At 47.4% G+C, this 25,277-nt stretch overlaps 1 protein-coding gene across 1 annotated transcript in view; it reads right to left on the reverse strand.

Moving 5' to 3' along the window:
• LOC115387573 (inactive phospholipase C-like protein 2) overlaps positions 1–24,893 on the reverse strand; it is a 57,240-nt gene extending 32,347 nt beyond the window's left edge. Inside the window, exon 1 of the mRNA XM_030090349.1 lies at positions 24,097–24,893. Within this exon, the coding sequence (XP_029946209.1) occupies positions 24,097–24,393 (297 nt within the window). The 5' untranslated portion in view covers positions 24,394–24,893. The remainder of the gene's footprint in view (positions 1–24,096) is intronic.
• Between the last annotated feature and the right edge of the window lie 384 nt (positions 24,894–25,277).

Raw genomic sequence — 25,277 nt, forward strand, 5'->3', positions numbered from 1 at the left:
ATGAGGATGCAAAAAAAAAAAAAAAAACTGTCACGCTGATAATCAGGCCTTGATACGAGCTGGCCCAGTTTTTACAAAAGGCCACGGAGGCTCCTGGCGAAGATCTATCATTGTTGCTGAGGAACATGTCAAGGTTACAGGAGAACGGCGACAAGGGCGTCTCTCCGGCTGTCTTGACCGAGAGCAGATTCTGGATGTTGTCAGTGGCAGCGGGGCGTGATTCATCATGCAGCCCTGGAAGATTACTATTCTGTACATGGAAGATGCACTCGGCTCAAAACAATCAACACATTGTACATAATCTTATGCTCGGGAGACCCTCGCCATGAAAAACCGCTGCTTAACAGAATGCAGAATCCAATTTCCTGAGTATCTCTTCCACAAATACCCTCTGAACTGGGGTCCGTCGTGATCACCATCCCAATGCGCTTCCCCAACAGTTATTATACACATATATGTATATTTTATGACTGTCGGTTTCCTTTCACCTGCAGACGTGGTTTCTTTTTACAGACAGAGCTGGATTTCAGCAGCACATGGCTGGATTCTGTTGAAGAGACGCCCAAAATGAGTTTGGTAATCATCATCTGGCTCTTTCTGCCTCCTGGTGTCTTATCTCTTCATGTGGTTGGAGTTTACGGCTCCTCCGCAGAGCGCAGTTCACCTCGTAAAGCCTCCGCTAGCAGCTACAGAAGCATTAGCGTCTGGCAAGCAGAACCACATCAGAGCAGAGTCTAGGGGAGGGCCTTCCCGGACTGGGTCCCGGTCCCTGTCATTGCTTTTTTTCCTCTGCGGGAAACTCGGGGCCTGCCGGGGAAAAAAAAAAAAAATGCTACCGTTTTATCTGTGTTGACATCATTTCCTTGAAAAATACATATGTTGTTTCTCTGGGGACCTTGGAAATGAAATCAAAAGACGGAGGCCTTCTTTCGTATTTTGCTGCCCAAAGACAAACGGTCGCTCACATCTCTCTGAGGACGGCAGGCTTTAGTCGAGCATGTGCTTAATTACAGAGCGGAGAGGACGGGCGATGGCGCTCTACGTCCTTCACAAATGGAAAAAAAAAAAAAAAAAAAAAAAAAATCCCCACTGCGGAGTGGCTGCTTCGACACGTCGGGCTGGAATGTGTGGGTGTTACAAGGGCGGAGAGCGGGGGGAACCAGGGTCAGAGCGGCGGTGGAGGGCTTCAGAAGGGGACTGCAGCGGGAGAGGGAAACGCAACACAAAGAGAGGAGAGCTGGTTAGCCTTCAGCCCGGAGAGGGAAAACAAATCAATGCTCTTACAGTGCAGTGGATTGTGGGGATGACTGTCCACGAGGAATGAGAAATGTTTACCAACTTCTGTACTTATTCTGCATTATCTGAGGCCGGTCAGGTGCTGTGTGTTTACTGGACGCTCCTTCCATTCATCTGCGATTCACACCAACCTCCTGCCGTCCCTGAACGCCCATCAGAGCTAAATATCACCATTTGTTTCGCGTTCTTTCCTCATTTCCCACCACCTGGGCCGTTCAGCAGAAGTTGCTGGACGGCTCGGCGGGGCACTCGGAGGCTTTCTTTGTCACTTCCTGTACAAAGAGCTCATTGTGATTTAACGTGCTGCATCCGAGAGCATCCTGCCTGATTTACTACGCTCATTAAGCCCGGCAGCATCGTCAGCTCCGCGCCGCTCCCCAATACGAGCTGGGCGTGGAGCAGGGAGCTTTACAGGACTGAAACACTGCAGCAGAGCGAGAATCCAACCACTCAGAGGCGTCCTGCGCCACAGACCTGCAAACAAACGAGCCGGCGTTTCACCACGTTCCACCAAATAACAAATAGAACAACATGTTTGGGACGTTTTCAAGTGAAAACGCAAAACTTTTTTTTTCTTTTGTCATTTACACGACAACGGTGCTCAGAGAAAATGCTCTGACTCCACATGTACGAATGTAGACGGCGGAAAACGGAACTTTTGAGAAACGCTGCTCCTGCTCACCGTAAAGAACAGTTTTTCTGCAGATGAGCGAGTTGACAGACAATCACAACATTTACTGCATGTAAAGTTTTTGCCAGATCTACTACCCTCTAGAAGAGGAACATATTTTATTTGATTTTTTAACAGTTTTTGAAGCTGTGCTAAGCAGTTTCACATCATTTTAAAACTATTTTTAAGGTTTTTCATTGGTTAATTACATTAAGCTGCTTTAGAAATTTATACTATTTACCTATAAAACTCTTGTATTTATTTATTTAAGCAATTTTCGTGTCTGGGAGTTTTTTTTCTTACTTAAATGTAAATTTTTGGTCATTTTTATCTATTTCATTTCTTATTTCTTGTTCAGTATTTTACCCATTCTTGCTTAATGATTGATCTCTTTTCACAATTATAACTAAGACGTAAGAGTAGTTTTCAAAAGGGGTCTGGTGAGTAATTGAGGGGCTGAAGAGGGGCACTTTTTTTAAATTTCTCTCTGTTTAACTGAAAATTTTTTTCCATTTTCGCACCTGAAGGGCACCTGAAGGACAGCCACCTCCACATGACCACGCACACACACTTACACACAACATAATGCAAATGCTGGGCAACTAATCTAATCAAACACAGGTGAGAAAGGAGAAAAAAAAAAAAAAAAAAAAGCAAAACAGCAGGCTGCATAATCCTATAAGATAATCATCCACGTGCAAACATGATGCAAGAGCCGGACTGGGGAAGAGGAGTCGAGGGATTCGGCCTCTCAGAGAAAACAAAGAGGAAAACACGATATGAATACATATTGGATCTTCCATTCACCTTTTCTTCAACCACAGAGTGGAACGGAGCGTGGCACACCGACGGGCTCCCTCTGCATCCTGTCCATCACGCAGCGACGAGCGAGCGCCAATCAAAATGCAGTTGATTACATACGAACCCAGATTACCATCGGCTGCCAATTTCTGCCGTGGAAGTAATTGAAATTCAACAGCGGTGACCTTTCTTTAGGGGGAGCGCGGCGTGGCTTCGACGGGATTTTTGGTTTATTCGCAAATCCTGCCCGCGACAGATAACGGACAAATTAATTAACGGGGAAAGAAACGGAGAGCTAAACACAGAGGGCTCGCTCTCTTTCTGACAACCGTCAACATTTTCATTAAATGATAAAGACAGGAATGGATGCAGATCCAGGCGTGATTCGCTCTGACAGTATCTGGTTACATATGATGACTGGACTCATTTTCATCTAAATGCAAAGAGCTTCTTCCCCACACAGTTTAAACGACACCAATACCCGAACGATCAAAGAGTTTGCATGTTCTCCATGGGTTTTTGATGCTCCAGTTTCTTTCCACATTCCCAAAGAATTGTGGAAGGCAGATGGATTTATTACACAAACAGCAGCAATGAAACAAGAGAATCCAGTTTGAAAAAAGGAGAGCAGCTTCTCCAGATAAAGTGTTTTCCTGTGTCTTTCTGCAGGAAGCTTAGCCCACTCACATTCATACTAACTGTTTAGTGTAACAGCTTAAAAGCTTACATGGTATGTGCACACTGAGAAGCACCGGCGTCGTCCTTTAAAAACGCCGTCAAACTGGACTGCAACCGCATTTACTGTTCAGAGGATTAACAGCATCCACAATTTAAAACAGGAGATTATCCAAAGCAGGTAAAAACCAAGAAGTTACATGGCAATGTGAAAAGTGAAAATGGATTGTTTTTGTTTCAGAAAAGTTTGGCATTTGCCCTCTTACAGAAAAACAGACAGAAAAACAACGGAAACACTGAAAACAATGCATTTAAAGGATAAGTTCGGTTTAAACAGTTTTCACGTTGTTTAAAGAACGAAGTAGGACAATATACTCACCCAGAACGGTTTTCTGATCCGATAAGTGGTTCGGGAGAGATTTAGATCCAAAATCGAGCTGCAGACATCCGTATACTGTTAGCCAATGGGGCATGTGTGGCGCCGGCTCCCAAAACAGCTTTAATCGTCTAAAAACTCGTTAGTTTCACCAATATTTCCTCATGGTCCGCTCATGCCACTCCTCCACGACAGCCCGGTGTCGCAAAATACATGCTGTTGCGGTTTTACAGATCTCTGAAGTGAATACGGTGATTAAGAAGTAAACTGAAGTACATTCACCAAGAGACACAGTAGGTGGCGCTGTACACCTAAGTTGTTGGTCGCCACCCGCTCCAAAGAAGAAGAAGTTTGCAGTTCAGAGATATAGGTGCAGAGATCTACTTAGGTGCACAGCGCCACCTACTGTGTCTCTTGGTGAATGTACTTCAGTTTACTTTCTAATCACCGTATTCACTTCAGAGATCTGTAAAACCGCAACAGCATGTATTTTGCGACACCGGGCTGTGGTGGAAGAGTGGCGTGAGCGGACCATGAGGAAATATTAGTGAAACTAATGAGTTTTTGGACGATTAAAGCTGTTTTGGGGGCCGGCGCCACGCATGCCCCATTGGCTAACAGTATATGGATGTCTGCAGCTCGACTTTGGATCTAAATTTCTCCCGAACCACTTATCGGATCAGAAAACCCTTCTGGGTGAGTATATTGTTCTACTTCGTTCTATAAACAACGTGAAAACTGTTTAAACCGAACTTATCCTTTAACATGTCGGCCCACTCGTGGGTGCTGCTGGTTGTTGCGCGTCATGTAGCTTATCACACACTTTAGAAGGGTTTAAAATTCAGGAAAATTACATCAATTATGGAATTGAAGCCAATTTTACTTTCATATAGTAGCCAGAAGCTTGAACTTTGAAGAACTGAGTCATCAGCATACTTTATGATTCTGCTCTATTTATGATGGAAATAGACATTTAAATTTAGGAGTCATGAATAAATCTTTACCTTAATCTACATTTTAAAAAGTGTATTTTTAATTAATTAAAAAGCAAATCAAGAGATAAAGTGCTAAAATGAAGAGTGACACAGAATGTAATATATACAATAAGCACGTTTTTTAAAAAGCAAATTCTTGTCTAAGCTCTAACTTTAATGACTTTAACTCAACTCACATCAGAACCGTTGGAATACTATCATGTTAAAATAGTAGTTCTCCATGAGTCATAACAATTCTTCCAGTTTCTATAAAGGCTGAAACACTTTCTCAAGGAAAAATGGATCCAAAAGTCCCTGCGATCGCAGTTTGGCTGGTGGATTCAATTAACTGTATTCACCGTCCAAACTGTGACGTCTGTGCCAAGGAGAGGAAGTCAAAATTAACCGGGCGGCAAACCAGAGGCTAATCCGCCAATTCTGGGCACATGGAAAGTAACATCTCCTTGAGATACAATTAAAGCAGATCAAATACATACAGTCTGTTTTGAAAAGTCAAAAGAGATAGTTGTTGTAAAGATTGATTCAATGAGGTGAATCAAACAAAAAAGACAACTTTTTTCCAACAAATCTCACATATAGAGATCCTAATCTATTTATTCTAGATTTCATTTCACAGATAACTGAATTAGTTAATCGATAGCTAGCAAAGTGCAGTACCACCAATAGCCATGGGGGCAGTGTTGAGATCATTATAAGTGACGTCTATGAATAATAGACGTATTGGCTGACATGAATGACAACATAGTTGAGCAAAGCTGAGCACCACAAAAAGATCTTTTCAGATGTGAAAACGATGGACATAATTCTAATTTTCTAAAGATAACAATCAGATAAAGCAACTGTTGTCTGTCTTCAGCTAACGTCCAGATTATAGAGCATCTTCCTCCCTCTTCACGGCCCTTTTGGTACCACAAAGAAAGGTCGTGCAGGTTCCCATTGGGCTCCCATCAAGCTTGGATGAATATGTGAAACAGCAGAGGGCATTGAGGCAGTTGTTCACAGGTTAGCCTGAACATCGCGACCACACTTTGAATTTCTCCGTCTCCCATCAGAACCAGAGGAAAAAAACAAGCTCAGGGCTCCGCTGAGTCTGTGCGACGGTGAGTCGAGTTATATTACAGAAACTGCAGCATCATGATGATAGCAATGAACGTGCGTCGTATAAAATAATTATGTTTACATCACGTGCCTAATAGTTCAATTAGGTGCATTTTATTGTGTGTTGTGTTGTGTGTGACCTCCCCTCGCGCACACTCCTGCTCCAAACCGTCCGCGGTGCAGAAAAGGTTGGAGACCCGCTGCTTTACAGTACGTTCGTCTCGATCCACAAGTCCCCCCCGTGATTCACTAATTCCGAACGAGGACAGACGTGTACAAGAAGGTTAATAGAGTGGCCTGGTTGCCTGGCAACACGGGGACGTCTTTCATTTGTTAATTTACACTCAAAGAAGGTCAAGGATTGGAGGGCCGGCGGAAGAAGAAACCACTTTGATCCGACACAAAAGGGACAGAGCGAGTCTCTAAACACGAAGCCGAACAGCGAGGTTCCGCCGTGACGCCTCCCGGCACACACAACCTTGAATCCTGGGTCCTCCAGTGCGACACCTGTCAATTACGCTCATGTATTCAATATTTAAGATCTCCAGGCAGGCGGCATTCATAACATTCGCATCATGGATTCTCGATCGATGGTGATCATTTGCGATGACAAGAAATCAACCCCGGAAAAAGACGCAGCTGAGAACGAAGCGACGCTTCTCTGACAGCGGGGAAGAGCCGGTGTATCACCGAGCCGAGTACATCCAGTTCCTAAGCGAAGCAGAGGTGGTCTGAAGGACGCCGATTTCAGTATAGACGCCGCCGGAGCGCCGGGAAAACAATGGACACGGCGAAATGAGTCATCCTGCCTTAACTCGGCTCAAACAGCGCGAAGATCCAGCGAGAGATCAATACATACGTTGATGGGAGCGTGAGGGAAGGTAGGCAGAGCTGTGGGTGTTTTGCTTTTGCGTTTTCCAGCAGAGTGGACGGTGTCAAAGGTCAGCGAGCACAAAGGGGGCACAGAAGGAGCTCTGCTGGCTGTTTGGAAGCAGAGCCACAGAGGAAAAAAAAAAGAGAAAATCACACCTTCTTTCACACTCTTGGTGTTCTCATCAATTTGTCAGAAATCATTTCAGTGCACGCACACACACACACACACACACACACACACAGTACTGTCACATCATGTTACATCAGGGAGGACGCAGAGAGGAGTGGAGGAGAGACGGAGGCTCTGTTTCCAGCGCTGACTGATGCACGCTGCAAGTATGCAAAGTTTAAAGCGAGACTGACCCGCCGCCTGCAAAACATCCCATCATATGGTCAGAAGACATCCCGCGCCGGCGGCCTGTGTTTAGCCTCGGAGCACGCACATTTTTCCATTCTCCTCTGCCTCTGGGTCACTGTTTGTCCTTTCGGTGAGTCTCTTCCCCAGCGACCCCTGCACACCCACGCCGCCACGGCAACACCACTCCCCCCCCCCCACCCCCCCCAGACTGAACCAGACACAGAGAAAAACCTTATGAGGCATCACCTCACAGATGTCCTGCTTTCTCTGCGTGTGTGTGTGTGTGTGTGTGTGTGTGTGTGTGTGTGTGTGTGTGTGTGTGTGTGTGTGTGTCTCACACACGAATAGAGCCAACTCGTCACTTTTTTCCAGCTGATTGTTCAGCTTTCAGCTTCTGCTTTTCAAAGTGAGGAAAATATAATGTTCACTTGCACATCCTCTTTCACTTTCTGTCACACTCTTAAACTAGACAAGGCTGCGACGCTAAAAATACACCAAAAACATCAAGGAAAAAAAAAAAACAACAACTGCATTAGTTATTTCATCGTCATCTGAGGTTGTGTGACACATTGTGCTCGTACACTGACTCCCGACAGATTGCACTTGGTATCATTCGCCGATCCGTCCATCAATCCGTGCTCGACATTGCTTTTTTTTTACGGCCTGCAGGAAGTTGAAGCTGATCGCTGCTGACTCCCAGGCAGAGCACAGCCTGGACAAGTCCATCGCTGCGCAAATACACAGAGACGGACGACCACAAACACACCGATTCACACACGAGGCTCATTTGGAGACGCCGGTTCAACTAATAGACTTGTCTTTAGACCGAAGGTGTCAGGTGCTGCTGGAGTAGCACACCAGTGAGAGAGCAGTGATACAGGAAGTGTCCAAGAGCATGCGTGATTCCTGCAAAACACTGCGACTAGCCTCTAGTTTCTACCTTCCAATCAACCTGCGATACAATCACAGAACTACTTGGAATCGATAGCCTTTGTTTCTGCAGCAAAAGCACATGTTCACTCTCAAAAATGGCCAAAGACGTCATCCTGGGTTTATTTTCCAGCACATATGTCACTGCTGGAGGAGGGAAATCTACAGCCTGCTTGATACAGATGTGCTTTAATCAGCAAAATGAATTTTGATGGATGGCTAAAGTGGAAAATCGCTGGTTGAACCAGTCAGGTGGCGCCGTCTATCCGCTCAAGGAATAAATCACATTTTGGGGCGGAATAGATGAGAACGTCGGCACACAATCGAGGTTCGACTATAGCCATGAAATTATGAGTCGACTCCATCAAACATTCTGCAAAACGTGGAGCAGTGTGGAGAAGATAGAGCACTTTTCATTAGCTTATCTCTCTGTAGCCAGCCACAGTATTGCTTAATACTTAAAGTAATGCACCCTCCTTCAAGTGCACGCCGCGTAATGTGAATCCTGTTAACAAAACCTGGAATAAAAATGTGGAGGAAAATATAATGCGCTATATTCTGCTATGAGTCGTCAGTGCAAAGCTCCATGCTTCTAGTAAATGCTTTCTATTAGTCTCAGTCTTTTCTCGAGGTTCCTACAGGCTTCTGCAAGTTAAACTTAACGATTTTTAAGATCTTTTTGAGATTTCTTCGAATCGCAGTACACCGCAGACACGTTACAGTTAGATATTTTTCCCAGTTTTATTTACAATTTTTATCTATTAATGTTAATTTGTCTGTTTGAATCTGAAAAGTGAATCAAGCGCAGTAAGACGTCGACCGTCAGAGGTTGACAGAGGCAGAAACAAACGAGGAAGCTGACATTCAGTTTGAGAATTGTCCCTGTGGATCCGTGTTTTTCCTGCAAGTCAAATCGTTTCCAAGCTACGAGATCACGAAAAAAAAAGAATCAATCAGAAGGAAGCCTCTAAAAGGTTCATTAGCGCCGAGTAGACTATTAGCATAATAGAAACCTGCAGGCCCTGATGGGTTCAATCTGTAGCGGAGTAAACTCAACGTCCAATAGAAGAACGGTTCTTAAGGCTGTTTAGATTAAAATAATACAACGTCTCAAATGTGAAGTCGAAGCGTTGTGGTTAAAACTGCCACCGGATCCACACCGAGCGGGGCGAACGCACAGTTAGCGTAAATTGTAAATATGAGCATTTCTCCACGCTCGCATGTTAATTCCAGTGTAATGCGGGGTGGCCTTCCTCTGCTCATGGCGGCGACGGACGGCTCCGTCAATGGAGCGTTCCCACGCCGTTATTCTCCGTTTCCATTTATTTACAGTCAACAGCCGCATCGATACAGGACGCGGCGATTGACCCGTCAGTCTGCCACGCTTCGATGTCCCGGCATGGAGAGGAATCGCACCAGTCATAACAGGAAGACGGACTGGCACATCTACACCGGCGATCACAGGCCCTGTCAGTCTGAAATCAATACCGGGAGCGGGGAGGGGAGGGGAGGGGAGGGGAGGGGAGGGGGCTGTGGAGCTGGGCTGGAAGATGCTGGATGCTGATAGCTGGCTGCCAGGTTCCTATATCACCTATGCAGCGTTGACTCTGGGAAATGTGATCCTCTTCGCTCTCCTCCTCCTCCTCCTCCTCGCTCTCGTCTGGCGGGGAGGCGGGATGAGGGAGGGGCAGCACATCCTCCTGCAAGGACAAACTTCTGCGCGCTGGAAGGAAACCATCAGGCGACATTAGCAAACGGCGCACGCCTGCTCGCCGCCACGACTCGACCCAGGATGTGCGGCGGTGGCCTTCACCTGTGTTCAACTCCGGTGCTTTTAGCATCACCATTTGATAAATTAGCCTCTAATCGGATTGCCGTGCGGTTATCTGCTAATCTCACGGCGGCTGGCCAGCCTAAAGATTTAGCCGAGCAGCACGGCAGCGGCGCTGCACCCTTCAAGTTCCTCCACACCTCCTCCGCCTCCTCATCTGTCTTCGTCTGGCATTCCATTATATCGGCCCCCGCCTCGTAAACACCATTCATTCCCCTCAGCTCTCCGCTGGACCCGATCAGGCCAGATCAGACCAGATCAGACCCGGGAACTGTCTGGTCCACAGGTGCAAAGCCAGTAAGAAACTCTAACTGAAATGAACGTGTGTACAAGATGAAAACATCTGTTTTTGAAAGTTGATCACGTTGATTGTGATTTATTTCATGCTTCTGTGGAGACATTTACCCGTCTGCGCCGCTTTAGCCAGAAGATCCAAGAACTGTTTCCTTGTGAAAGTCACGTCTCAGTGAAGAAAGACGAGCTCCATTTACACGTTTCAAGTGAAAACGCACCGTTTTCATGTCAGCAACATGGAAACACGCCTACGTGGAAGCAGCAGACACGCTGGAAACGATATAATGTTTTGCAAAATGTACAAAATTGCCATGTTAAACATGAAATATTTCTGAAATTAAAAACAATCACTTTGTCATGTATATGGAGCTTTGCTCACCTCTTTTAATTAAGAAATATGTCTATTTTAAATAGAACAGGCTTCGATTTTTAGTTCAACCCTTGTTTTACATGGTAAACAGAGAAAACTAACTGGGCATCCAACTCTAGGAAATCCATTGAAAATGTTTTTTTCCTTCCTTTTTCTTTTCTTTTTGCTCATACCCTCAATTTTAAAGTTTTCCAACCACTCATTTGGGAATGATTTTCCACTTAGTGATGGTGAACGCAGGTAACATCCAGGACAAGGCATTAGTCGATCGCAGGTCAAAAATCAAATCAAAATATGGAAAAATAAAGCTGTTGGTCAGCATTCATATCCAGACCTCCTCTCCTCTCGATTTGCCCCCCCCCCCCCCCTCCCACCGTCCGAGGCAGCAGGCTGTGGGGTCGGTGCCAGCGCACCGACACACACAGTCTGGGGGTATCGAGCCGTGGAGGCTGGTGTGTAAGCGGCAGGTAGGACTGAGGCGGCACCACGGGGGGCATGTTGTCGCCGCTGCCTCCTCTTCGCCAGCAGCCATGTAAACAAAGAGCGGCAAAAAAAAAAAAAAAAAAAAAAAAAAAAAAAGGGAAGCGAGCACCTGTTTCCCACGCGTTCACTAACGCACATATGGGAGGCCTGAGGGAGTTTTTCCAACCGCAGCATGTGGCGTCTGTGAATTCAGTGTGAATACTAATTATCTGAGGTGATACTGATGACTGACATGCACTACATGCATCTGCTGGGGTTTTTCTTTTTTTTTTTCTTCTTCTTCTTCTTCTTCTTCTTCTTCTGCTCTCTCTCGTCAACTTGACTCAGCAGTTCCTCGTAATACCTCCCACGATTCTCAGAACACAAACTTCATCCCGCGATCTTTTGCTCATCTGCAGTCGTTTCACTGAGCGCACATAAATTTTTCAGATAAGCATCAAGGAGGGCGTCTATTCTCTCGATACAGAAACGATATCTGGCTGCACTGGAAAAGCACAGCCCGCCTTGCTTACCCCAACATAATGTCCTTAATGACTCGATTTAGATTCAACACTTTGTAGAGGATTACGATATGAAAAAATTATGATTTTTGCCTTCACGGATCCCGTAGCGTTTTATCCGAGGTGTTTGCATGTGTATTTTTATTCATGAGAGCCGGTTCAGCGACGGCGATGTTGTCCCGGTTCGGTTTCGTAATTGGCGGCGGATCCTCGTTCGGCGCCTCGGCCTCGAGCGTGTGACTGGAATGAAACGATGCAAAAAAAAAAAAAAAACAAACGAGGGGAAAAAACAAGAGATGGAAAAGTTTGGCACGGGAATGAGAACAAACAGACTGTCAATCAGGAGGCAGTTCTGTCACCAGCGTGTCCGGCGAATATGCCAAGAGGAATATCAAGAAGCTCTCTTCTGCTGGAGGCTTCGATATGATCAGTTTCTCATTTTAGAAATTTTAAAAAACAATTCTTGGTTTGCTTTATTTTTTTTTAACCTCGACTGGCGCTGAACTCGGTTTGACAGAACCAAATTAATCATGACTTACTTTCATCGCCGGCTTATTGTTTCGAGTGACTTCTCGAGTGGAAACATTTCATTCCGTGGTTGTTCTTTTGTGGTGAAGCAACGCTCAGCTGCCGCCCCGAAACGAAGCGGCGTGTTAAAAATAACAAAAAGGAGCGGATCACTTCAGTCGAGGAAGAAGAACTAAAGATAAACTGATGCTATGAATACTCGTTTCTGGAGAATTATTTTTAAAGCAAGGACGAATCCGGTAATTATTTCAAAATGAGGAAAATTACTGGCTGATCAATAGGAAGAGTAGCCAAGTTTAGAGGAAGTTGTGTTTTAAATTAAAAACATTGTGTTTGTTTTTACCATCGTCCTATATTTCACCCTCAATTTTAACCCTGGATCAGTTCATTGAAAATTTTCCCTCCTGGCGATGGGAGAAGTTATCGCTACTCTGAATATTTTTACAGTACAACAAGCGAATAATTAAAAACGTGTGACTGAGATTCTCGGTTGAGCGAAAAGAGCCGCTACTCCTCATTTCCAGATGTGACATGTCACACGTTCAGCGGTGTTCGGCGTGAAGCGACTTGACGAGAGCACGCCGCCGTGAACTCGCTGCGCCCGCCGCAGGTTAACCGGGGACAGGAAGTCAGGAAAAGGAACACCCTCGTGGCTTTGGCGAAGAGTGCACATGCAAAATGTATGGCTTCACATCTCTCTCTCTCTCCTTCCCGCCGTGTCTCACTTCCCTAATTCTCTGGCTCTGCAGCCTCCCGCTTCGTGACTGGGCTGCTGGGAGACGACTGCAGTCCTCGCTGCTCAGGACGTCTGCCAACTGAAGGTGCTAATGGCCTGTAGCTGGAGAACACAGAGTGCCCTCTCTCCATCCCTCCGCCTTTTCAAGGCTGTCACGCCGTCTCCTCCATCCCGGCCGAGCGGCCGTTATTTGGCGGGGAGCACGGCGTGTCAATTGGCGGAAGAGCCTAATTTAAATTCACACATCACCTCGGCGCTCAATGTACTCCTTGCACATTTCACTTATGAATTCTGACTCCAGGAAGGTCGATTTTAAACTTTAGCTTCTTTCTTCCTTTCAATTCACTTGAGCTTGATGTGTTAAGAGAAACACGTCAAATGTAAAATACGGCAGTCACCGAGTCCTGAGACAACGCAGCTCCCCAACTTTTCTCACTGGAGCTCCTCCCGCTCGTCTCTGAGAAACGCTGCAGCCCCCCCCCCCGTCGCAGTCCTCTGTGTTTACGGGACGGCCTTTCCGTCAGTCTGACTGGATCCTCACCGACCGGGAAATTGCACCGTTACGTTTACATGAACACTGAATGGAGCCGAGTGTTTGGATTATATACACCCAAGAATATAATCCCATTCAGGCAGTGGATCAGTTCACCAGTGTTTAAATAAACTGACAGTGGGAGGAACATCCAACATGCTGCTCACGTGGACTCGAACCGGGGTTACACCACTGCCTGTGATCCGGGTCAGTACAATCAGATAGTGGTGTTTGCATGAGACACTTCAGATTGGTGTTTGAGCCGATTGGTTCGGTGCCTGTAACCACAGCTTTGCGGGGGACACGCCTACTCTGGGCGGTTTATACGGTCTGCTCTCCGTTCTAGAAAGTGTCTTATCATGGCTTCCTACAACATCTGCCAATCTAATTTTGACAACCTCGTAGCATGTGAAGCCCCGGGGCTGAAAGATCTGATAGATCATGTCGTATTTTGGCGCCACAGACTGATCTTGACTTTCTCGTCTGCCATTTGGGCAAAAAAAATCAGCCCTCTTTAATCGAATCCAAGGCACTGAGTGACAGTCTTCCATTGTTTCTTCCAGTCTTTCTTCTAAACATATGGTCAGTGACAGCAAATATCTGGTTGGTTCCTGTGTTTTCCACCACTTTTACTGTTCAGTTTAGGCTTTTATTGCAAAAACTTTACTTTAAAGTAAATTTGAGAGAAAAACTAGTGAGGATCTGTGACTAAGAGTATTTTTTTAAGTAGCATGTGAGTCACGGCTGGTTTCAACGGCGAGTTCAGGATCGGTGAAATTTATTTTGGGATGACGCCGTGCCATTAACACCTCTCTGCACCCACGGCCCACGAGCAATAAGAGCTACACATTGACCTTAATTCTCCCTGATTACCAAACCGACTACCCTGCTGCATGAGTGTCTGACCTTTTTGCACAATCAAACAATCATGCACTCAAAATTGCACATTTGCGCGTCCGTGCGTCAGCTCCTCCGGTACAGCCGCAGCAACAGGAGAATAAACCGTATTTCTGCTGCAGGTTGTTGTTCTTTGTTGTTTTTGTTTTTTTTTTTTACCCTCTTCTTCCAGTTTCCCTTCTGCTTCTACCCAAATAGCAGTCAATGCCAACAAGTGCTCCCCTCACACACCTCGTCGAAGCTCTTGACAACAACTGGGTCAGCCTGTGCCGAAAAACTGTACCTACTTACCGAGGCTGACCTGCTCCGGTCGCGGCGGCAGAAATCTGCCGTTACGCAACGGGGCTGATAAGTTCGCCAACACAACAAGGACACCTTGGCACTGGGGAATGATTAAAGAGTCGTACTGGCAGCAGTACTGGTTTTTCCACATTAACGGGCTCATGTGCTGCGAAAAGGACGATCACTTCTGGGGGGGGGTTTAATAAATCAATGATGTGTCACATGCTGCTGGAGTCAAAAACTGGATATTTTCCATCAGTGACTTTCAAATACCTGATTTGTTTTGTTTTGTTTTTTTTTGCTCAGGAGATTCAGATGTGCCTGTGCCTGTGTGTGTGTGTGTGTGTGTGTGTGTGTGTGTGTGAGACACGGAAGTCTGTTTGATGAAAAAAAAGTCAATGTTGCATGGCGCATCGTGTATGGATTTTTCATCTTTATTCATTTTTGCTCATTTATCCTTTTCAGTAAATTGAATTTGACTTCCCACCGGCCATCTCGATGAAGTTTAATAGAAAGAAAGATATTCACCCTGGTTTGGCGCCAACTGCTCGAACACACCCGCTCCTCTGCACACCTTCTGATATGTCCGTTTCTATCCGACTCTTTCAAATGTTCTGTGTTGAAGCTGCAGTCGGTTCAAGCTTCTCCGACAGTGAAGCAGTCCTGGACGTGAATTAGATTACCTGAAAGGAGCTCGTCAATTGTTTCAACCCACACCGATAACATTCAGTCCATCAATATCCGGCGTCTTCCTCATGCCTGAAGTAACTTACTCTACGCTCTATACATCAACTCTTTTGGTTTTCTTCTGAATTATTCCAATATTATTTCTATTTTAAACTTAATAAGTATCGTAATTCATTCTTACTTTTGTACATATTTCTGAAGTCGTTTTCTGTTTAGTAATACTCGTGCCACCTCTGGAAAGCACTTTGTACTCTGTCTTAGAATGAAAAAAAAGTCTGCAGGATGTGAAGTGTTGAACCGCAGCCTGCTCCTCGGGCTCTTTGCATAAGTGCAACGCGGCTGAGGCCGATTGAACGCTGAAATTGAGTGAAGATTATTTCCACCACCTCGTGTTTATTTCTGCCTCCGTGGCTGCATCTCCAGCTGAGCCTCTCAGCAGGCAGCAAACACCTTTCCCCCCCCCCCCCCCCCCCCCCCCCTCGCAGCCGCAGGAAAAAATGAGTCAGGAATGTATCGATGAAAGTCACACACACACGCTGAAAGGAAAAAAAAAAAACCACACACAAGTGACGAAACGAAAGCCACGAAAGTGACGATTTATATTTTTTGTACAAACTGCTTCAATTCAAGAGTTCTTGGCAAACTTTAAGATGAGTGTCACCCAGAACCTGGACTGGGAGTCGTGACGCTCTGGAGGAAAACAATGTTCTTACTGTCCAGGTGCAGAAAAACATCTGTGGTCTGAGCAGTGGTTTCAAAAAGTGGCGTTTCCAGTGGCCGTCGTCATGGAAACGGACATTTGAAAACATTGTTCGCGTTGACCTGCAGGACCAATGGATGCAGAATCACTGGAAATGCAACTGGAACCGAGAGAATATCCTCAGCATTGTGTAAATAATAAACATTGCATAATACATGTATTTTTTCTCTAGAAAGATTCCCGTTTCCACGACGCCCCCTCGTTTATCTCCTGCCTGAATCTCTTCATCTTGATTTTCCCCGCTCCGGGGAGCGTCAGCGGCGTAGTGTCACGTTTCGCAGTGTAAAATCTGGCGCTGCGGCTCCCAGGACCCCCCCTCTGCACACGCAACGCCGAGATCACACGTCAAGACGCAGCGTGAGCCGCCGCCCCCCCCCCCCACAAACCGGAGACGTTCAGAGAAAACAGAGACCCGGGCAGACCGGAGGCCCCGGTGCAGACAGAGGACGGGGGATCGCATGACTACGCACATACAGAGCGGCGGTGCACACACTCTGCACAGATTATGTACAGAACAACTGTGCACACACACACACACACACACACACCAGGCCGTTTTTTTTCACTTTAAACACACATGTGGACTGCAACAGAATCATTCAGCGAGCAGAGTCACGATGCAATGAAACAAACGCTGGCAGCCACATAAGAAACGCCAGCAATATGCACGTGTGTGTGTGTGTGTGAGGAGCATCAGTGGAATGTTTGAGTCACATGCCTGTGCTTGCACTGTAACCTGCAGAAAGACGCCTGGGGGGGGGGGGGGGGGCAGCAGCACCGGGTCCCAGGCTGCGTCTGCCAGGACGGACACAAGACACGGCCAGGCGGACGACTCCGGCAACATCTGCCGGGGATCAGCGGCGGGCGGCGACTACGTAACCGATATATCGACGACAGGCGGAAAAAAAAAAGGAGCATCGAGTGTGAGGAACGAGAGACGGGTTCGAGTCCATCTACCGCTCTGCTCACGTAGGTGTTCGCAGATGTTTAAAAACGGCTCCTGATATTTCCTGTGACAAGTGGGCGGCCACCGCAACTACGGGTGAATAGCTTCACAATTCAAAAACAGTGACAAGATAAAGGACGATGCATTATGAATTCTCAAACTCAGTCCTGAAATAAATCACAATATTCAAATTCATTCATATCCAATCAATGTTGGCCTGTTTGCGATTCATCAACTAAATATCCACACTGTGCAGATTCTTCCAGGACCAGATTGGACCCTCAAAATTCTCCCACGAGAGCCGAAAAGGGTCAATCATCGACTCCAACAAGACGATTCCGTTATATGCCACATCTCCTTCCAGTCATAATCACGTTCGGATCCTGAGCATAAAAACCTTTCAAATCTCCTCGTTTGAAGCCATCTGTGCCGGAGCACAAAAGGAAAATGGCTCCATCTGTGAATCACTGGCAAAAAAAAAAAAAAATGTCTGTGGAGACATACAGCACAGTTCAGACCACGGCAACCATCTACACACACACACACACACCTGTATTGCGCTTCAGTCCCCCAAAAGCTAATAAATGCCACTGAATACTGACAGGATCAGGAATTTATTTCCCAACATGTCGGTCTGTTTGCTGCAGCTGCGGAACATGGTCACATGAGTCCTCAGCGCCAGGAAGACCGCGAAGACTCCTGTTTCAGTCTGAGGTTTGTGTAATCAGACGTGCCACATGTGGAGCGATTCCGGCGCTCCTCAGTTAAATAATCCATTCCCAAGGCGCGTGAAGAAAGCCTGGAGTCACTATGGTCCCTCAAAATTCAATCCAAGTCTTCATGTTCGACAGGAAATCACAAAGCTAAAAATTAACCTGACTTTGGCAATAACAGGAAGGTCCTGCAGACTCACAGTCACCCACACACACACACACACACACATCACATGTCACTATTGGACAGTTTTCAATGCTCCGTGTTACAATTTAGTCAGCACCGAAAAAACATTGAGGTTTGACACGCCATCCTCGCCGCGGCGTGACTGTAAATGGCAGACTGATCACGGGACGCAGTAATGGCTTCACGCTGGGCTCGCGACAGCAACGCCAACGCGCAGCAAACTGCTCTTTCGCATACACCTCAAAAGAGGATTCGAGGGAATAAAGACGCCGTGCGGCCGAGCTTTCGATGAAGGTCGATAAAAAAAAAAAAATCGAGCCTGTGCTGAACTCTGAGGCCGGCCGGGTCTCCGCTTGGAGGAAACCCAACAGCTGAAAGCAGGAAAAGACGGGCCGAAGAATAAACAGGGGGAAGTGGAGTTGAAGGATCTGAGAAACACAGGGATCCACATGAGACAGAAACGCAAAATACGTCAAAACAAACAACGTAAATCAGAGGCGTCCTTAAAATGTCAGGGTCAAAACCTCAAAGCGGAACATTCCGTCACCTGGAGAACTCAGACGTTCGCGGCACCATTTTACTTGTCGTATTGTTGCCGAAATAACAACTTCACCACCAAAAAGTCAACGAACGACGGTCAACTGACTCTGATCAATGGAAACTAGCGTTGCAGCGATCTCTGGAGGGGGCGTTACACTCGCTCCGTGTGTGTTTGACCACCAAACTGCAGCCGTTTGCACTCTGAGTTAAAGTGAAAACACACAAGCCTGTGCTGATCGATACGTTCACTTTCTCCTGCTGCAGGAGAACTTTCGCTTCCCTCCAGTACAGACTGAACCTCCTCTGCAGGTCTTTAACCACTCACACCTTCGCGCGTTCCCCCCCCCCGCACTGCTGTCTCCATGTCAGGGACGGCTAGAGTCCACTCAGTAGAAATAGATGAACCTGGAGACGGAGCTCAGCCTCTGGCGGGCCGAAGCCAACAGACAGACTGGCTGAGTAAATAAAGTGACGCCTTTAAGGATATTGGCGATGGTCTTTCCCGTCGCTATTCTGTTTTCCTGCTCCTTTTTAATTAAGTTGTGTAATGAAAGAGACCCCGAAGACACCGAGCCACAGCCGAGGACGGCGCCTCGGAGAGGGAGCGCGGCAGACGACACCGTGTTGACGATGCTGCAGATTAATAAGAAAAGAATTCGCCAAGAGAAAACTCAACATTTGAAGGGGGAATTCTGAACATTCTTCTAAAAAATGCAGCAGGCTCGGGCCGTCGTTCGGCGGTTCCTGCACTTCTTCGTCATCGGCACCATCGCCCAGATTTCCATCAACAGCAGGATTCATTCAGGGAAACCTCAAGACTACAGTATTGCAGGAAAAGATTTTTAATGTGCCACTTCTTTATTTTTGCTTGAGCGTTGAGAGGATTACAAATTATTTCATCAGCCGGAGAGCCCTCTCCTCTGAGAGTACTGTTACATTCCTCTCCAGTCTAATTGCTCTTTGGCGGCGGCAGCAAATACGACACAGGTAAAAAGTGTCACACAGGCCACAGAAACACGTAAGATCAAGGCTTTCACACGCATGTGAGAAACATGTCGGCCCACTGCTCGTGTTTTCCATCAAGATGAGACGCCGCCTCCAACACGCCCGGCGTCCAATCCGATCGATTGTCTCTCGTTTGAAGGAACTCGCTCTTTGTCCGGGCAGCAGTTTGACACGAGGAGGGTAATTGAGGCTCTGGTTCGACTCAATATCCTCAAAGAGAATGAAGGATTAGAAGGCAACTTTAGACGGTCCCATCCACATGAAACAGGAGGGAAAAGGCCCACGAGGACCAGAAACACTCCATTTTCTCTGCTTTTATACAATTTGTAAAGAAGGGAAAATCAGATCTGTTAGAGCAGAGAGATTAGTTAGTCTTTTCCAGTGTTTTCTAATGAGCAGGAGAGCTTTGATATACTGTACCTTGCTGATAGATAAAAGACCGACGACCATGATCTTCCAGAAGGGGCGTTTCTGCTCAAATGTTTGAACCCCGGCTTCAAAAAACTCAGACGTGGACGCCTCATATCTCCAATAAGCCCGATCTATTCAACCCTCCTTCTCCCCAGACGGTGCGTTTTTAATTTCAGGAAGAAGGACGACACATTTTTTGGGGGGGAGGCAAAAATCAAGTGTGTTTAATCAGAATCTCCCTGGAAAAAAATTCAAAGGAAGCGCTGATAAATCACAGCGTGTCTGTCTTTAGATTCCCTCCGCTGGGATGTTAATCGCTCTTGTTCTGCTAATGCACTGGGCTCCGGAGCGCGGCGCTTCTTGCGGCTTTGTGACCTTCACGGAACCCGTCGACGCCGTCTGATGCTCGGCTTTGGATTCGAATACAAAGACGCCTGTTTGAGATGTTTCTATTTTGCAGATTGCTGCTTTGAGGAAACGCAGCCAAGGGAGAGAGGAATGATTCAGCAGCCCGGGACGTCTGTAATCACCACTTCACATCTTCTGCTGCCTCTTTTTTTTTTTCCTTCTTTTCCCAACGCAGTGCAGATCTCTGTTTTCCAAAAATATCGAAGCTATCAGCGCAGGCTGGTGCAGCAGGAGATGAGGGAATTACTTGCGCTCTTTGAAATCCCTAAAAGAGACGCGCATTTTACCTTAACTTCTGTTATCACAACCCGTATTCCATTACTTTATACTAACTCTCCCGTTCTACGTAAAGCCCGCGATGCGAGCGGCGAGCCGTGAAAAAGGCTCTTATTCCAATTCTCATCATCGCCATCATCTCGGATGATCCCGCCGTCCGTAATCAGTGTTATTAGTTCAGGAGGTGTCCTCGGTTCTGGAGGGGGATCAGCCAAATCTCACATTGGAGGGAACGGTACCTCCACGCAGTGTGTGGTGCGCATGCACGGCGGCGCTGGTCCAGGGAGGCTGCGTTTCCAGTGGCTCCAAAGCACTGCTGTCATGTAAATGAAGCCTTGGAGACAAATGTGGAAGGTCTCCAGGGAGAAAAGGTTGGAAACCGTCGTTTTAAACTTAAAATCAGAGCGAAAACTGCCCATTTCTCCACGACGGACGCTCACTTTTTAACGTGATCTAGCTTTAATCCCCTTCTCCAGACGCTCTCATTAGCGCTCCCTTGTCAACATCCGACTCCTTCATGAGGGGCACGCTGTGTCCGTTTGGCTCAAATCTGCTGTACCAGGTCATTGATTAGAAGATGAATTATTATCCTGCCTCTCGGGGCGGTAATGATAACCCAATGTAAGAACAACTGATAGTCCTGCTCTTTATTCCCTTTGAACAGCGTTACTTTAGCCACGCGTGTCGTCGACTGAAATGAGAGAATCAAGAAGAAGAAAAAACAAAAAATTTGGGAAATTACAAACGCTTGGGGGTGTTTGATTAACATGGAAGAGGGTCATCTTGAATTCCTGCTTGCTCATTCCCGGGCCGCGCTGGCTGTCAGCTCCCTCCGCCCTGCAGCCAGGCTGGAACCGGCCTCGCAGCTGTCCACAGTCCAGCATTACATAACCAGGCTGCATCACAACACCCCCCCTCCACCCCCCCACTCCAGCCACTTTGAACTCTCTCCACCATGACACCGTCACCCCCGCCGAGGAAATTACAAGAGGGACGAAGTTGGATGCCGGCTTGAGGGACGGACACACCGACTCCGCTCTTCCGAGATTTGCATGTCGAGGGCCGAGTTAATGAGGTAATGCGGCGTGCTATAATTGCTCGTTTGCTTCCATATTCCCAGGGACCCACGGCCCCTTCACCTTTTAAACCTCCTCCACTCAAACACACACACCCACACACACGCGCACACACGTGCGCGCGCCGCTCAAGTGCAGACGAGTGTGCCGAAGCTATATGTATGAACCGATTCAACAGAAGGAGTGACCCAGTTTCCCAGCCCGCCTGAACCGTACGTCCCGTGCCGGGACCGTAATGCACGAGGCGCGCGAGAAATAAAAAGGATCCCCCTAAAGACTGGAAAACTATCGGCGTTCCGAGGCATGTCTCAGGCATGAATATTTCACACCAGCCGATTGAATATTTATATGTTAAATGCACAAACCTGTTTTTCGAGGCCAGAGTGTGATTGGAGCGGAGCGGGAACCGTTACCGTGTTTACCAACAAGTCGGAACGAAAGACTGCCGCCAAGCTAAGGCTGCCTCCAGGAAAGTGCCACCGGAAGGCTGGAACGTCTGAAGTTTGTTTGACATCTTAAAAATGTGGATTATATAACATTGGATGAGATGAAATTCAGCTGATTGGACTGGACAGGAAACCAGCATCAGACACATCTGTGGGTAAAGTACCGGAGTCGGGGCGTCTACAGTCATTCCTGATGTTTGTTTCTAAACGTATAGATGTGTGCGTGTCTGTAGCCGAGTGCAGCGTTCATCCACACCTACAGGGAATCCAATAATGGGGGGGGTAACAATGAATTAGACAGCGTTGTGTCAGTTGCTAAGCAAACTCAGTCTAATATGACAGAATGCAAGTCTTCAGTGAATCCCACCTACGCAACACTTCTATCTCCACCAAGGACCCCACCATACAGGCTGTCAAGCAAACAGCGTGCACTGCGTGTGTGTGTGTGTGTGTGTGTGTGTGTGCAGATCAAGGCGATCTGCAGCTGTAATAGCAAAGCGGGCTGACGTCACATAAATCACAGGGAAACTTACATCTTAATGCCAGTTTGAGGAAGACCAGTTAATTAGCCTCCAGTAACGGACACATTGATTGAGCCTGGGCAGACATTAAATATACTCTCCTATACTGAAACAGCGAGAAGCACCAAGACGAGGCGCTCCGGGACAAAAAAAAAAAAAAAAAACAGAAACGGGAAAAGGTTTCAAACACACAATCGTTTTCTATGCAACATCTATTCCACCAACAGCTGATCACAGTTCAACCCAGTGGAATATAGAAAAGATCCATCCACCTTCTATTCTGCTCAAGGTCACAGTGAGCGAAGGTCTGTGCTCGCCAGGCAGGTGTGATTTACATGCAGGTCGTTGGACCATGAAGGAAGAAAGGCCGAGAACAACAACACACACACACACACACACACACACGGGACTGAAAAACCACACACAACTCCAGCATGTGGCCCTGGAGCACGACATTATAGGTTTCACATTCACATTTACAATCAATACCCAGAGAAAAGCCATCCACAGGTAGAACATGCAAGCTCCACACAGGAAAGGCTCCAGACACAGACCAAGAAAACATCTTGGGTTTGGAACGTTTTTTTGGGGGGATATTTTACAGTCTTTGGCACCATTAGTTTTCATTAAAATTGAGTTCATGTTGACATTGTAGTCATTTTCTGTGGCAGTCGTTTGATTTTAGGGGGATTCCTGAACTCACATGAGAGTGATTCTCCTGCAGTAGAGACTCCAACCATCACATCCGTATGAAAAAGGGAACTAAAACCGAAGCTTGAAGGTTATTTGAATTGAGAGCGGAGGATTTCAATTTTACACTATATGGTAACTTAGAATGATAAAATGTCATTTTTAAGCTATAATTAGGAAGTCCGGGAGCAAACCGAACTGCAATGAAGAGGCAGATGAAGGAAACAGTGTATCTAAGTGGATTTGTCCAAACCGGTAATGAAGTTGACAGTGGAAAAATGAAGAAGTCATCTGCTCAGGAAAAGACATAACTGGACCAGCGAAGGAATAACCACACAACTGAACTACTGGAGTGTCTGCTTCCACTAAGAAGCAGAGAGTCAGTGACAGTCTCACTCTTGGTCTCTCCCCTGTGCCTCCTCTCTAAAAATACTCTGGACCCGGCCGTCCCCGCTTACATCTAAATCTAAAAAGGCAGACTTATGACTGTTGGCAATCACAGCCAGACTCCATTACAACATCCTACAAACACTGTCAGGCTCCCATTAAACAGGCTGCATATCTGAGAGCTCCTACAATAATATTAGTTCTACAGGAGCATTGTGGTCAACTTCCAGTCAGAGATCAGAAGATTTCTGGTAACTTGAATGAGGATTATCATAAAGATGAGGTGTGCATGGATGTCCAGTCCTCCTCTTATTGGTGTGTTTGAGAATTTGAACTTATGCAGAGTTGCTGAACTAAAAGCAGGCTGCTTTTTAAGGGGTGAAGTCTCCGGGTGGATTCCCTCCTCCGTGTGTGCGCGCCGACCAGCCCGGGCACGCTCTGCTGTTGTGCCACTTGGCAAATTCCCCTTGTGTCACCTTGAGAACGGCAGCAGATGAAGAAGCGCCTCAGTCACCAACCTTCATGATGCCGCAAGGTGCGTTTCCGGCTGCTTGACTCCTCTCCGCCGAATTATCGCGGCTGCCACTCCCGATCCGCGGACTGCTGTGGTCCCGGTACCGGCCATTGGTGTAAACTCCCTCGGCCCCGTAGCCCTGGGCAGCGGCCGACACCTCCAGGTACGCGCGGGTTCCGGAGTGCGGCGGCGGCGGCGGCGCGGCCGCGTCTCCGGCGATCCCCGCCGGGTTCGGCGCGCCGCTGATGGCAGGATCCAAGAAATGTCCCGAGAGCGCGTCCGAAGCGTGAAGCCCTGCCATGATCCGCCGGTGTTACAGCACAGCCCCGCGCCCCGCGACGTCGAAACAGCCCATTCCACCTCCGAGCATGTGCGTGTCGTTCACCGGATCACCGCTGCGGGTTCCATCACCGGGGCGCACGGCGGAACCACGAGCCCCGCAGCCCGCACGCGTCCCCCCCTCCTCCGCCGGGCTCTCTCTCGAGAGGCGCCTGCTCGGAAATGCTGGAAGTCCAAGGCTTTGCTGCTGTCGCCTCTCTCTCTCTCTCTCTCTCTCTCTCTCTCTCTCTCTCTCTCTCTCTCGCTCTCTCCCTCTCTCTCGCTCTCTCTACTCCCAGCTTGCACTTTCTTCTCCCGGTCCTCGGAGATCTGTTCCAGTCACTACGTCCGCCTCAGCACGCGCCTCCGTGCGCATCGCCTCGCGTCCTCCACACTTTTGCAGCGCTTGCAGACGAAGGGGGAGCTTCCTCTCTCTCTCTCTCCCTCCCTCTCTCCCTCTCTCTCTCTCATGCATGATCCGCGGGACAAATTCAAGACTGTGGGAGCGCGATCACGTTCGGTGCACCACCACCATGCGCGTGCACGCACAATTAGATCCAGCATCGCGCGCAATCACAGTTTAATTCTCCGTGCCTGCGCGCTCTTTCCCCCCGGGTCTCGTGTTTGAGAGAGCCCCACTTAGAGGACTACTCCACAGTTTACCAAACATTCAGCTTTTTCACACTTGAGACAGTTCTGGGAATGTTCAAGTCTTCAATGTGAATGCGCAAAAAAAGCGCGCCCACAAACTCCGCAGGGGGGCGCTCGTGAGAGGCGCTGCAAACATTCATCCATCCACTTCTACACCGCTTTATCCAGATTCAGGAGACATCCCGCCACAGAGTAAACACACAAACTTGGGTTCAG

Source organism: Salarias fasciatus, chromosome 4 (genome assembly GCF_902148845.1).
Source record: "Salarias fasciatus chromosome 4, fSalaFa1.1, whole genome shotgun sequence".
Classification (NCBI taxonomy): Eukaryota; Metazoa; Chordata; class Actinopteri; order Blenniiformes; family Blenniidae; genus Salarias; species Salarias fasciatus.